At 40.9% G+C, this 13421-nt stretch overlaps 1 protein-coding gene across 1 annotated transcript; it reads left to right on the top strand.

Annotated features, from left to right (window-relative positions):
* The first annotated feature begins 2566 nt into the window (after positions 1–2566).
* Positions 2567–13187, top strand: SLC13A5 (solute carrier family 13 member 5). Its single transcript, XM_010172389.1, has 11 exons — positions 2567–2692; positions 3520–3656; positions 4103–4317; positions 5856–6027; positions 7194–7316; positions 7845–8057; positions 8825–8946; positions 9233–9351; positions 10575–10736; positions 11860–11997; positions 12740–13187. The coding sequence occupies exons 1-11, from the start codon at positions 2591–2593 to the stop codon at positions 12866–12868; spliced, it is 1632 nt and encodes a 543-aa protein (XP_010170691.1). The 5' UTR covers positions 2567–2590; the 3' UTR covers positions 12869–13187.
* Positions 13188–13421: the final 234 nt, after the last annotated feature.

Here is a 13421-nt window from a genome sequence, read left to right on the forward strand (position 1 = left end):
CCTTTGCCGCCTGAGCAAACGGTGCCCGACTCCTGCCCTGGCAGTGCTGCTTCCCCACAGTGGGTTGAAGCCCACCCTTCCTGCCACCTTGTCCCTGAAGCATCCCTGTGCAGCTCAGCCTCAGATCTCAGGAGCATGTGCTGCAGGTTCGACTCCCAAATGATCTTCAGACACTGGTGCCAGGCAGCTGGACTTGCAGAAGGAGCTCGGTGTCGATCTCTGTTCAACTTCACGGTGGTGCCATTGCCAGGACCTGGGGCTCCCACGGACGCAACCCAGCTTGCAAATGAGATGCAATTCTTTTTGAGCCAAAGATAAAAGTATGCAGAACTGGCCTGCACAGTTAGAATTCTGTCCTGCATTATCTAGTAATGATGGCAGTGGGCTGAAAGACGGGACTTCTGGGTTCTCCAGCTCGTTCTGCAGCCAAGGCTCTGAGATATTTGCAGGGGTGTTGCTGAGTTCATTCTTCATCAGTGGTGCAGTCGGAAGCTGTGTGTTGTGTGTTACGCAGTGATCATAACAGGGTTTCAAATGCAATATCCTCCACTTCCCATCCATCTAACTCCAGTGATGGCGATGGCACAACTCCTTTGCTTTCAGTGGAGTTATACCAACATAAAACTGGAATAACCTGGTGAAGAGTTTGATCTTCAGTGTCTTGTAGCCTTCTTGGCAAAAATGTGAAAGCTCAGTTTGTAGTATTTTAGCCTACTAGAGCTCTAGAATCTATTCTAAATGCGAAAAACAATCTTTCTTCTGAGTGACCTGTATTGCTCAGTATATTTTAAAGTACAGGAAAATGTCATGCATATTCATAAACAAAATTGCCACCTGTTTTGGTTTACCTGTCTAATATCAGCCCTGCCTTTCAGCTGAATGTTGGTGCTCTATAGAAAGAGGAATTCCTGACTGTTAGGCACTACTTTGATCAATACTAGAAAAGATAGTTTCCCAAAAAAAAACAAGTATGTCCTCAGGTTTCCCGTATTTGTAGAAATTTTGTGTCATCAGTCTAGTCTGGGAAATCACAGTATTTCACAATGGGAGAGTAATATTTTCATCAGTGACTGCTTTTTCAGCTCTCAGTGAGAAGGCAGATCACTGTGTTTCCTGTCAACTGCCCAAAGAAACATACGGTGACTGTTCCTGTAAATCACAGGTAGATATAGGTATAAATACCAATATATATTTAATTCCAGATCTTTGGCTGTTTGAATTAGCTGTGCTTGTTGGAGTTCATTTATAAGCATGGTTGTATTTTTGAACTTCACATAAATTGTTTACTCTCCCCTCTACAAAACCAGTGTTTCTTCTGTATTGTCAAATTTATTCACTCAGGGTTGCTTATCTGTCCTTCATACTGGCAACAGATTAACCACAGTCAGTTCTAGCACTTAGTTACTGTGGTACATCATAAACTGTATCATGCACTCACCTCATATTTATTAAGGGAAGAGACTTAAATAGGGTCTGTCTGATATCTTTTAGTCTCCAAAGAAATATTTTTTTCAAAACTTGTGCTGTAATTAATCTCCTGGAAACCTGAAGAAAGAAAAATTCCAATTACTTACAAAGGGTGTTTTCTGGTTCTTAAGCTTCTCAACAAAATGAAGGAAAACACACCCCTTTTTATAAATATCACCTTACAGCAATTTTTAAATGTCACTGTAACACCATTTATTTTTGCAATAAAGTCCCATTTGTTGTATTAGAATAAAATCCTATAAACACATACTCTAAATATGAGCAAATTCTGAACTACAGAACACTGACTTAAGCTTTAGAACACTGTTTACTGTTGGCTAATGAAAGCTTGCTTCTCCTAACAATTTTGAAAGTACAAACCAAGGAAAACTAGGTTACAGAAATGCCTGATCCACAGTGTAAAAAGACATGTTACAACATTTCTAATCTAGGGAATCCCTGTAGTAAGTAAGTACAGTATGGTTTGGGAAAGTAATTAAATACCACTAACATGCTTAGTCACACACACGAAAAAAAAAAACAGATAAAAGAGTTTTACTTTAAGAGTTACTTTAAAAAAGTTAAGAACTTTTAAATTATGCTGTGATACAGTTTCTGGGCTCAGGTGTTTTACTGGACACACCTCTAAAATTTGTGAATTTCAGACAAGGCAATCATCCACACTGAGAAATTTGGCCATCTATTTCAAAATATTTAACTCAAAATAGGAATGCTGAAATTACAAACTTTATTAAAAAATCTTGGCTCCTGGATGTGAAATCTGCTTACCTCAACTGCCAAGAGGTAATTGCACACTGCAAACTGTGTACTTACCTAGTTGTGGAAGGTTTGTTTTTCTCATACCCTACATTTTATGTGGATGCATTAGAACAAACACTGTAGTCAAAAAGATCTTTTGATGTGAGTGACTTCGAAACAAGGTTTAAAAGTACAAGTTTAAATCCTTGTATCTCTGCTACCTATTTCAGCGTAACTTGTTAAGCTACAGGCAATGGAGTGTTTGGGCACTTTACCAATGTGTTTCTTATCTTTAAATAGTTTTCTGTGCTTAAATGTGTCTTCCGTTATGTTCCAGGAGGCCAAATGCGCATATATCATCATCATGATGGCTGTGTACTGGTGCACTGAAGTGATCCCACTGGCTGTTACCTCCCTCATGCCTGTGGTATTTTTCCCTCTGCTTGGAGTTCAGAGCTCGAAATCAGTAAGGAACTTGCTCAATTCAGATCTGATACAGGGATATCCATTGCTCTGATATCTCATCAATATTTAGCAAACAAGTCTGACAAGGAAAGCGCTCCAGTTCTGTGGTGCTGTTTTTGAACATGTTGAGCATTTCCTGTATGGGAAGATGCTGAACTAAATACACATTTGCCCAAAATGTTAAGGCTTGAGATGGTAGAGGGGAAGGTCCATTTCTGGATGTGGATCCTCCTGGAGAGCATCCCACTGGTGCTAGAAGTTTATATGTTCATAACCCATCCCATGAGAGAGCAGCGCTGACTTATCCTCTTGGAGATTTCAAAATGCATGGGGCAAACTTCTGACACTGTGTCCCCTCCAGATCTCTGGCTGTTTGTGCTGGTGCTTTAGTCCAAGGGAGAGAGGCTGTATTTGGGTACTGTAGCCTAGGTTCACTGCTGGCCAACAAGCTGGTAATGGCAGGTGTGGTTGCTAAAGGTGCTCAGAAATCAGTTTTGGAGCTCAGTATTTCTAGTACCTACACAATACTTAGAGCCCATAACAATGTTTTAGGAAACTGCTGTCATTTTGTGCTTTATTAACTCCCCACAATCCAAAAATAAGGTTCATGATGCACAAAGAGCCCCTGCACTGGACAGTTCAGCACTTAAACAGGGGATCGAGGGTTTAGGAAACGAGGTAGCTCCGAGGCTGCAGCTGCCCCTTCTGCCAGTGTTGGGATGTGGCCTGGTGCAGTAAATGGCTTTGTGAGGATGGAAGGCAAAATGAACTAGTGAAGCTAGCAACAGGCAACAACTGGGCCCCTGACCCACCTTCTCTGTCTTTCAGGTATGTTTGCAGTACCTAAATGACACAAACATGCTCTTCATCGGAGGACTGATTGTTGCAATTTCTGTTGAACAGTGGAATCTTCACAAAAGGATTGCGCTGAGGGTCCTGCTGATTCTTGGGGTGAAACCTGCACTGTAAGAGTATTACGTTACTTCTTCCTTGCCTGGGTCAATTTAGCAGAGGCTTAAGGATGGTGTTTAACAGTCAGCAGAGAAAGGAACCTTCAAGAACCTCTTTAGCTGCACTTGTACAGAGTTTCCGGAGGTGAAGACTGGCAGAAGGAACAGTTTATTTGTCTTTTAGCCGAAAAGGGCATCTGGCTAAATACTAGATGCTTGCCGTTGGGCACAGAATTATTATGGACTTAATCATGTGCAGACTACAGAGCTTAATGGCTTTCTGGGATTCCTTCAGTGAAGGTGGCAGAGCTGTCCTAGAAGGGAATCTGGCCCTGCTTTGTATTACTGGACGCTACACACATCCCTGTCTGGGCTCTACTCTCTAAATCACAGTGACTACAAAGCCTAGCAGCATCTGTTTTCTTTCCTCCTTTCTCCTCTGCCTGTTTCTCTCTTTTCAGCCTCATGCTGGGATTTATGATAGTCACTGCCTTTCTGTCCATGTGGATAAGTAACACAGCTACCACTGCTATGATGGTTCCCATTGTCCAGGCTGTCCTGGATCAAATGGACAACACAGAGTATGATGTGACAATGATGGAACAAGCAACCGGGCAAACAAATACGGTGATTGAGCTGGAGGAAAAGAATGCATCAGATCCCACTTCAGTGCATGGTAAGGGCCTACTCAGCAGTGAGTTGATTGTACTGAACTTGCTATGCTCAGAGCTCCCTGACCCCGAAGGAATTCTCTGTACCTTTTCTGAGGAAAGAGTATGGTAACTGACTGAAAATCCCTAAATGCATGACATGTAGGTTTTACAAAATGGATTCCAATTTTCGTGGCTGCCATTTTGTTAAGCTTGGTGCTGGAAAAGAGTAGCTGGTGTCATTTGACTCATGGTAAACAAACTACTCTTTGTAACACTTTAAAGTGTGATCTTACCCTGAAAATTGCCTCCACAAGGTCCTTATGTCAATGCTGTGGTTCTGCAGTAGGTTTCACTTGTTTTGAACCATGTACACAAACTCTGTCCCTCTGATTTCACTGCTCTCCTGTGCTGTTACAGAGGGCTATATTATTAAATACCACTAAAGGTCACATCTGTGGTGCCTTTCTCTTTCAGAGGAGGAAGAATTGTCTTGGGGTTTTTAATGGAGATGTGATTTCACTGAATTAACAAGTTGATCTGTCATGATTCCCTGTGTGACTGTGAAAGAATAAGTGTAAATGTTGGTAATGCATAATGTGTCCCACATTTCAAGCCTTCTGCCTGGGACACACTATGACCATATTCTGGCTTACATGTCCACGGAAGACACGGTGTAGAAGAAGGGTGTTTGTGTGTACCAGACATTGCTCTGTTACAAGACTGACTCATAACTGATATATTTGTTTGGACCTTGGAGGCATGGTTTAGATACAACCGTGATCTCTGCTTTTTCATTGCTTCATTCTTACCTCACTTGTGAAGGGAGAATGCACTATGATTATGCAAAGCTCAAGAAACCATGTTTATGAAAGATGTGCAAGCTCACAAGAATGCCACTCAGTCACAGAGTGCTCTGTAAGGTTGCTCATTTCTAGCTTCCAAACAGTTGTATTGAGGATAAGTTTTCATATTTGCAAATGTTCTTTTTAATACTGATTCTTGACTTCCAAGACAGGACTTCTGCTCTAAGACCAGTACTAATAATTTTTCTGGTTTTCTGTCCACTTGGAAGGATCTGCTTGGCTCTGCTGACTAATTTATTTTAACATGTATTAAATGCAAAATTCTGTGGTTGATGTAAGCTGACATAACATATTGATCATAACAGTTATGCCAGGCAAGAATTTGGTTTTGAGTGGGGTTTTTTCTGCCCATATTCACAGCTATTAAAGCTAGTTGGGTTCTTACTGTGGTGTTGGAATAGTTCCAGTGACTACAATATCTGTCTGGTGGTAAGCCTCTCTGTGAAATAGGAAATTACTGCTGAGAAACTGTGGCACCGATATGGACAACAGCATCCTTGGATCATGTAGACCCAGATTGTCAATCTCTCTCTTCAGATCCTCATGAACATGAGTTCAAAGTATTTAGGACATAGCTGTGTTTTTCTGAATTAAAATAAATGGCATACACAAATTGGAAGTACTGAGCCTGCAGACCCTGTCCTGAACTCTCTGCCTCCCTAACTTTACCTGAGGCAAGTCGTGTTCTTTGTGTCTAGTCATAAGCAATGGGCAACTCCCTGATGACCCCAGATCTTCTGAGGAAAAGAAAATGAGGAAGCGCATATGTAAGGGAATGACACTTTGTGTATGCTACGCTGCCAGCATTGGAGGAACTGCAACACTTACTGGAACAGGACCAAACATGGTGTTGAAAGGCCAGATGAATCAGTAAGCCATTCTTGATGTTTCTTTTACTTGTACTATCTTATTGCTTCTCTGCTTAACTGACTAGTCTTAGGTGACAGTTTCAGTTGCAGGCGATAAGCAATAACCAGTTGATGAACTGAGAGTGAGGAATGTACATGAAGTGATGGGCCTCATTTTTCTGCTTCATTCTTTTTTAGGCAGCTATGTGCTGGTATTAGAGGTCTCTTGAGAAACTTGGAAATACTTGCTAATAATTGTCAGATAGCTGGTTTAATGAGATACTGGTTCTTCTGCCTCCTCTTTTTTCAACTGAAATCCAGCACATCAGCAGAGGAACTGCAGTGAAGAGCATCAGAAGAATGTATGATTAACTCTTCTCATAAGCACACTGAGGAGAGCTAAAAATAGCTTAGCCTCTCCTATAATATGGTTCCTCCATGCTGTGGCTGTGGAAACTGTACAGATACTGTTGCGAAGGAAAGGCATTATCTACAAAATATTCTCTTTGCTAAACTGAGTTGGGTAATTGATGTAAATGCAACCTAAGCTACAGTGGAAATTTTGCAGACTCCACAACAGTCCCTCAACATTGCTGCTTTCTCTTGGGAGCACTTCAGCTTCAGCTGCCACATTACCCTTTGGTTTTAACACCCAGCTGGAAATTTGCTATCAACATATTTCCTCCAGTCATTATTGGTGGATGCAGGGAAGGACAAAAATTGCTGTTCTTAAAACACTGGCTTCATTCTTTTAAGCCATCTAGCAACTTTGCCTTCTACTGAGGCGAGCAGAAGTGAGGATATTAATTTCAGGAAAGACAATTTTTGTTCTCTTATTATAACGAATTAGGTTGAAGAAAGAACGTCCTGTCTTGGGATAAATGAGCAGGCATGTTGGAAGTGAAAGGTACCTAGAACGTGTGGGAGATCTTTCAGCAGCATTTATCTTACTGAGACCTAAAATATCAACATGAGCTCCTATATGCATTAAAGTAAAATACAGGGAAAAGCAAGGATTCTGCTCTGAAATCCAGGCTGCTTGACTTCAGTAGAGCTATGGATGTTGCCTATGTTTACTTGTAATGGTTGTCCTAGATTTAAATGTATAATTGTCACTAGCACATGTTAAAAGGGAGAGTAAATTACTAAATGGTTTGACATTCATGCAGAAAGCATTTTTCTTTTTAGGTTGTATCCCAGCAATAATGATATTGTGAATTTTGCTTCCTGGTTTGGGTTTGCATTCCCAAACATGATTCTGATGTTGGTACTAGCTTGGCTTTGGCTACAGTGCTCTTTCATGGGACTCAAGTGAGTATTTAACTACATGATATTGTGTAAACCCCTGAGCTAATGCAGATCAGCTTACTGAGAAATCTGGGTAAAACATATGAGCTGACAAGTTATTAATTTTGTAGCAGAGAGCAGTTCCGTTTCACAGCAGTTTCTGAGGTCTGGATACCTTTTGAATTCATGGGAGTTGCACTAAGGCAAAAGCTTATACATTCTTAATGTTCAGAGAGAATTGCCTTTTTATTTTTCAATTTCAAATCTGAGAATTTCAACCCTAGGAGACCTATCTGTTTTTCTACCCTTGATTAAAAAATTAGTTTTTCATCCCAGGTTGGACAGAGACTTACATCCATTCATAGACCAGGTTCTTCTGTGAGAAGTGGCATGTCCCCATGTAATACTTGGACACTATTGTCATTTCTTTGTTCCTGGCCTCTGCTGTAGTCTGTGTCTGTCCCCAGAAATGACAGCTTCAGAGTGGCAAGCATGTTAAATCCCTCTAGTATGTTAATACTTACAGTATTTTCTTCTCCCTTTTTCTTAAAGCTTTAAAAAAAGCTGGGGCTGTGGGACAGAGAGAACTGCTAAAGAAAAAGCTGCATACAACGTGCTGAAGGCAGAAATGAAGAAATTAGGCCCTATCTCTTACGCTGAATTCAATGTCCTCCTGATGTTTGTTTTGCTGGTTCTCTTGTGGTTTTCCAGACACCCGGGCTTTGTAAAAGGCTGGGCCACCAGGCTCTTCCCAGATGGGGAAAAGTAAGTTTTTAGGGTTTTTTTTCATCCTGTACCATCTTTGTTTTGAATCAAATTCCCTTGCTCTTACATTCCATTTTGAGTGTGGGGTCATTCATTCCAACCTTATCTGAATTCACATGTTCTCAGCTTGATCATACCACTTGTGTGTTAGATCACCAATTGATGTATTGTTTGACAGTTTGCACTGCAATGAAGGCTGGACACTGGAACATGGAGCAAGCTGAACCTCCTAAAGGAAGAGAAAATTCTATAAAGCTGGTCTCAGTCACACTGATGTACATGTTAGTATTTTGTTTGTATGAGCTCCAATCAGTTGTGTCATTTCAATATTTGGTAATATCACCTCTCAACAATAGCTTAGAACTCACTGGGAAATTGATTTGATGCTTTGAATGGCTTCTTTGCATAATGTCTGTGGCATATTAAGAACGTAAAATGCGCGATGGGACTATCATTCAGGCCATTTCTTTACACACCTTTCTTTGAGATACAACTGTTGAATCCTGGCTTCCCCACAGAAAAAGAACCCTGCTCCCAGGAGCCGTTGTTGTCTGTGACTGGTTATTAATGTCTATTGTAGTTTCTTTTATTGCTGTGTTTGTGGTGTGGCAGGTCTGAGGGACCTCAGTCATGAACTAATGACCCATTTTGCTAATGTGCAAGCCCAGAACAGGGTAACAGAGAACAGTGGCTGCAGTGCTGGAAGGCAGGCATCTTCTCAGAGAAAGATGCCTATTTTCTAAGCTATATTCTCTTTTCTTCTTTAGGTATATCACTGACTCTGCTCCTGCTGTGTTTATTGCCCTACTACTGTTTATCCTTCCTGCTAATAAACCCAAATTTATAGGCTGGAATCCAAGCACGTCTGACCCTGAACAGGCTGAAGAAGGTATTTAAAAGAGGAATTGTAACATTGTGAAACGTGTAGCCAGCTCCAGCTAACATACCAGAAACCTATACTGGATTTGCATGCAGTTCTTCAGGGTAGCTCGCCTCCCTCACTTCTTGGGCAAGGCTGGGGCATGGTCCCTGCTCATGTTTATTACTTTTACCATGTGCAGGTTTCTCAGTAATATGCATCTGCCTGTTGGGTCTTTCCCTGGTATCTTATAGAACAGGAGACAAAATGTCTTCACTCTCCTAAACCATGTTCTACTTTTCGTTTCTCACTTCAGATATAAAAAAGCCATTTTTATCAGCCCCGCTGCTAGACTGGAATGTGGTTCAGAGGAAGATGCCCTGGAGCATTGTGCTGCTGCTGGGAGGAGGTTTTGCTTTGGCTGATGCAAGCGCAGTATGTCCTGACACCTGTTTTTCTCTGACTCAAAGGCGAACTTCCCTGGTTTGTTATCTAGTCCTGTATTACTGGGCATGCACCCAAAGCCAAACCCAGTAGAGATGTTCAAATCTGGAGGCAGCTCCAAATTAGCAAAACTTAGGAGGAAAGGTGGATATTTGTGCCTCTTTTTCAGGAACTTTTGTGCTCTGACCAAGCTTCATTAATTTATCTTAGCTCTTGGAGGGTGCCGAGTAGTTTGGGATCTTCATTGGCTGGACAGACAAGAAAAGAAGCCTTTCTTATTTCTGTTATCATCCTGATCCCAGCCCTGGCTGGAAAAATAGAAGTATAGATAACACTTGTATGATTTTCATAACTATTTGAGATTTGTTTAAAGGATGTATATCTTCAGATTTAAACCAAACCACTACTGAAGTGGTCAGGAAGAAAATCCTTGTAGGCAGATATCTTCCACAGTTGTGTACAGTGGGGTTTCTTGACCTTCTTGGCAGTGGCTGGGCCAGGCAATATGCTGCATTCCATAAGCCCACGGTTTGATCCTGTGTTCATAAATTCACAGAAAAGGCAGCTGAATTCCCAAAAGAGGAAAAAATCTTGAGGTGAACCATATTGTTTGCTTCATCACTGCTAAGATGCATCTAAATCAAAGCAAGTCTTAGCTATCAACAGTGCCATGCTTTGGGGAAATTCGTATTCAGATCTAAGTTTTGTGGGTAGGTAATTTTAAACCATGGGGCAAAATAAAGCTCATCTATATACATCATACAGAGCATTAGAAGCCATTGAGTCAAAGGTTTTGTAAGCTGTTCGAGTCAATCACTGTCTGTGTTCCTACAACAGAGCGTTCATACAGCATCAGTATCTTCAGAAACCTTAGGAAAACTTGCCAGGAAACTTCTGAGTGATACATTAAGTATTTGCAGCAGTATCAGCAATAATTGTTTCTGTTTAGCAAGAAACAATACCTGTGTAACCAAAGTGTGAGCAAGTATGGGGTTCCAGAAAAATCGGGAAAGTGGGACTGGGTATTATGTGTAGTTAGCAAGGAATTTCTTCTAGTGTTTGTGACAGATCATTGTATTTTCCCAGATAGTGTTTATATAATTCAGGAATCATTTAGCATTATTTGGCAAGTATGTTACAGATAACACGAGTTCCCTGTTCATGAGCTGGGAGTTCTTGGCCTCACTGAAAACCATTTTTTTTTTTCCTGTTAGAACTCTGGGCTCTCAGCTTGGTTGGGTCATCAAATGACTCCACTAGGATCTATCCCACCGTGGGCCATTGCAACAGTACTTTCGCTTATTATAGCTGTCTTCACTGAATGTACCAGTAATGTTGCCACAGCCACCCTCTTCCTGCCTGTCTTTTCATCCATGGTAAGATTACTGCCGTTATCCTGCTATCCTGTCAGCTGGGAGATCACAGTTAAACTGACAGTCTCTAGTGACAAAGCAATATCATATTTATTGTCTTGAATGTTGCTCCAGTGTTAATCTGAAAGCCAGCAATGAAACAGTCCATCTGACAGTATACCATAGTGTACAGTGACTCTTAGCTGGTGTTCACTGTTATGTAATTAGCTGCCTGGGGGAAGAAGCTAATTCAGGATGCCTGTCCCATGGCACCCTCACTGAAAAGCAGTTCAAGCCTTCTGTAAGGTGTGTCCCTTGGCCCTGCAGAAAGTGAAGTGAGAGTCACTTCCTTAATACAGATAAACAAACATCAGTTACTCCTGGTCATTTTGTATTTCAACCACCAACTCAGAACTGGAAAAGCACACACACTAAAAACCCAAACCAAACCAAAATCCAGCACTTTATATTAATCTCTTTGGATGGTTCCTTCATGTTCCTGGTTTTATACTAGAATACAGAAAGCGGTAAGCCTGATTATTAAAAATGTGTTATTTTCCATAGGAAGCCAGGACAATTTTTAAACTTACAGAGGAAAACCTGGTAAATTTTGGTGCCTTTTCTGGGCAGAATTGAAATTGTAGCATAAAGGAAAAAATAGGTTACTTCGTTATTTAATTTGGAAAATGCAGCCGCTTTATTTCATCAAAGTAAAATTATCCCAATCAAGGTGCTGAGCTATTAGTGACTTAAATTAGCATTTAAGTTCTGAGTCCCACAGAGTTTGTGTAGTGTCTTAGTGTTACTCCATATGCCTAGCTAGTAATTATAATCCCATCTCTGTGTTAGACTGGCAAAAGTGTAACGAGGTCTGAGGTCAAAGAAAAGATAATTGGATAAATTTGACCAGAACTCCAAATTGTACCATAGAGCAAAATATTTTTTTTAAGCATTGTGGGATAGGAAATGAGAATAAAGTTATCTTTAAGCACATGTGGATTTCAGAATAAAATGCTTGTAAATTACTCTGGTTGTATAATACCAAGAAACAAAGTGAGCTTGTGTTTTCTCAATGATCTGGGAAATGTCCTTTATGCTTTTCTTTTAGAAAAACCTCCAGTGTGATATTCCCTCCATTTCATTGCAGGCTGCATCTATCAGGATCCATCCTTTGTATGTCATGCTGCCTGGTACTCTCAGTGCTTCCTTTGCCTTCATGCTCCCTGTTGCAACACCGCCAAATGCGATAGTGTTTTCCTATGGCCACATCCGTGTTTTGGATATGGTAAGATGATAATTGCTTGGTCTCTTATCTGAAGCTCTGCATTGCCTTTATCCTAAAATATGGTGAAAGTTTAATTTTCTTAGCTGAGTATTTCCAAAGTACCAGGAAGCTCTTATGGGCTCTGACTACCACCCTATGCCCCTCTCTTATGCAGTGTTAATATTGCAATGAGGATTTGCATCTCTGAAGTAATAGTACCTTTCTGACAGGCTTTGGCAGACATATGTCCCAGCCCAATTGAAATTAGAAACTGACAAGTCATAAGTCTCTGAGGGGTTAAAATGCAATCAGTGCTTTCCAAAGCTGATGGGGCTTTGGCAAGTATAGCTGAAGCCTTGTTTCCACTGGAGCTGAAAGCAAAAGGTAGCAATCAGTTGCCCTGGCTGGTCCTCTGATTGCCTGCCAGATCACACAGTGCCAGGTTCTGTACTGAACCCTCAAACATTATTGGTTTTCTAACTGGAAACTTGAAGGGAGCAGAAGCTGTTCTTTAACTAATAAGAGCAACTTGTACATGCCTTAAAGCTTCCAGACTAGTTACATAGCAAAGTGTTCAAAGACTTTGCACAGTGTGTTCCCTGGTGTTTCTACCTAAGCAAGAACATAGGGCAGTGGGTACAATGGCTATTTCTGTGATTTATTTGACCATCTGTCTTTCTTGTGTATGTACAAATAGGTCTTGCTGCAATTTGCTGTGCTGGTGTTTTGTTATTGTTGTTGGTTTGGACTTTTGTCCTCACAGGTTAGGTCTGGAATAGTGATGAACATCATTGGAGTCTTCTGTGTCACACTGGCCATCAACACATGGGGAAGACCTATGTTTGAGCTGGACACATTCCCAACCTGGGCAAACAGCACAACTAACCAGTGAGCAGCGAAGAATTCATGTGTTAAACAAGGAAAGGACCCTTAATACTACCCACTATTGCCTGAAGCCCTGTCTAGAGCCTCATCACCACTTCAGATTGAGTGTCAGATGTTTGCTACCTTCTGGGAGTCACACATCAGTTCAGGCATGAACCAGCTCAAATTTATTCCAGTCATGCTAGAGTCAAAAGTACCGTTTAATTACACACCCCAAAGGATCATGTGTCTGGGTCATAAGTATAATCAAGTGATCCGTTGTACCTCCAATCATGGTCAAGATTTAGAATTTACTGAACTTGAAATAAAGAGAGGGCAGGCTGTTGTATCAAATGGTTTGAACTATTGTATCACTGGTATGTACTTGTAAATCATTAGCACTGAACACTGCACTCATACAGGGGCTGAAAATTCATTAACTGTCACTTATATCCACAAGTCAGCAGCTGTATAGGGAAATCTCTGTTGTCAGTTGTCTACTGAAAGAAGGAGTATGTTATGTTATGTTATGTTATGTTATGTTATGTTATGTTATGTTATGTTATGTTATGTTATGTTAT

The sequence above is a fragment of the Antrostomus carolinensis genome, unplaced genomic scaffold, assembly GCF_000700745.2.
Source record: "Antrostomus carolinensis isolate BGI_N321 unplaced genomic scaffold, ASM70074v2 scaffold45687, whole genome shotgun sequence".
Lineage (NCBI taxonomy): Eukaryota > Metazoa > Chordata > Aves > Caprimulgiformes > Caprimulgidae > Antrostomus > Antrostomus carolinensis.

Excerpts from the sequence above, each read along its gene's own strand:
- SLC13A5 (XM_010172389.1), top strand. The coding sequence starts at position 2,591 with ATGATGGCTGTGTACTGGTGCACTGAAGTGATCCCACTGGCTGTTACC. Across the intron at positions 8,947-9,232 it reads CCCTGAACAGGCTGAAGAAG|ATATAAAAAAGCCATTTTTA; the intron begins GTATTTAAAAGA and ends TTCTCACTTCAG. Across the intron at positions 10,737-11,859 it reads TGCCTGTCTTTTCATCCATG|GCTGCATCTATCAGGATCCA; the intron begins GTAAGATTACTG and ends ATTTCATTGCAG.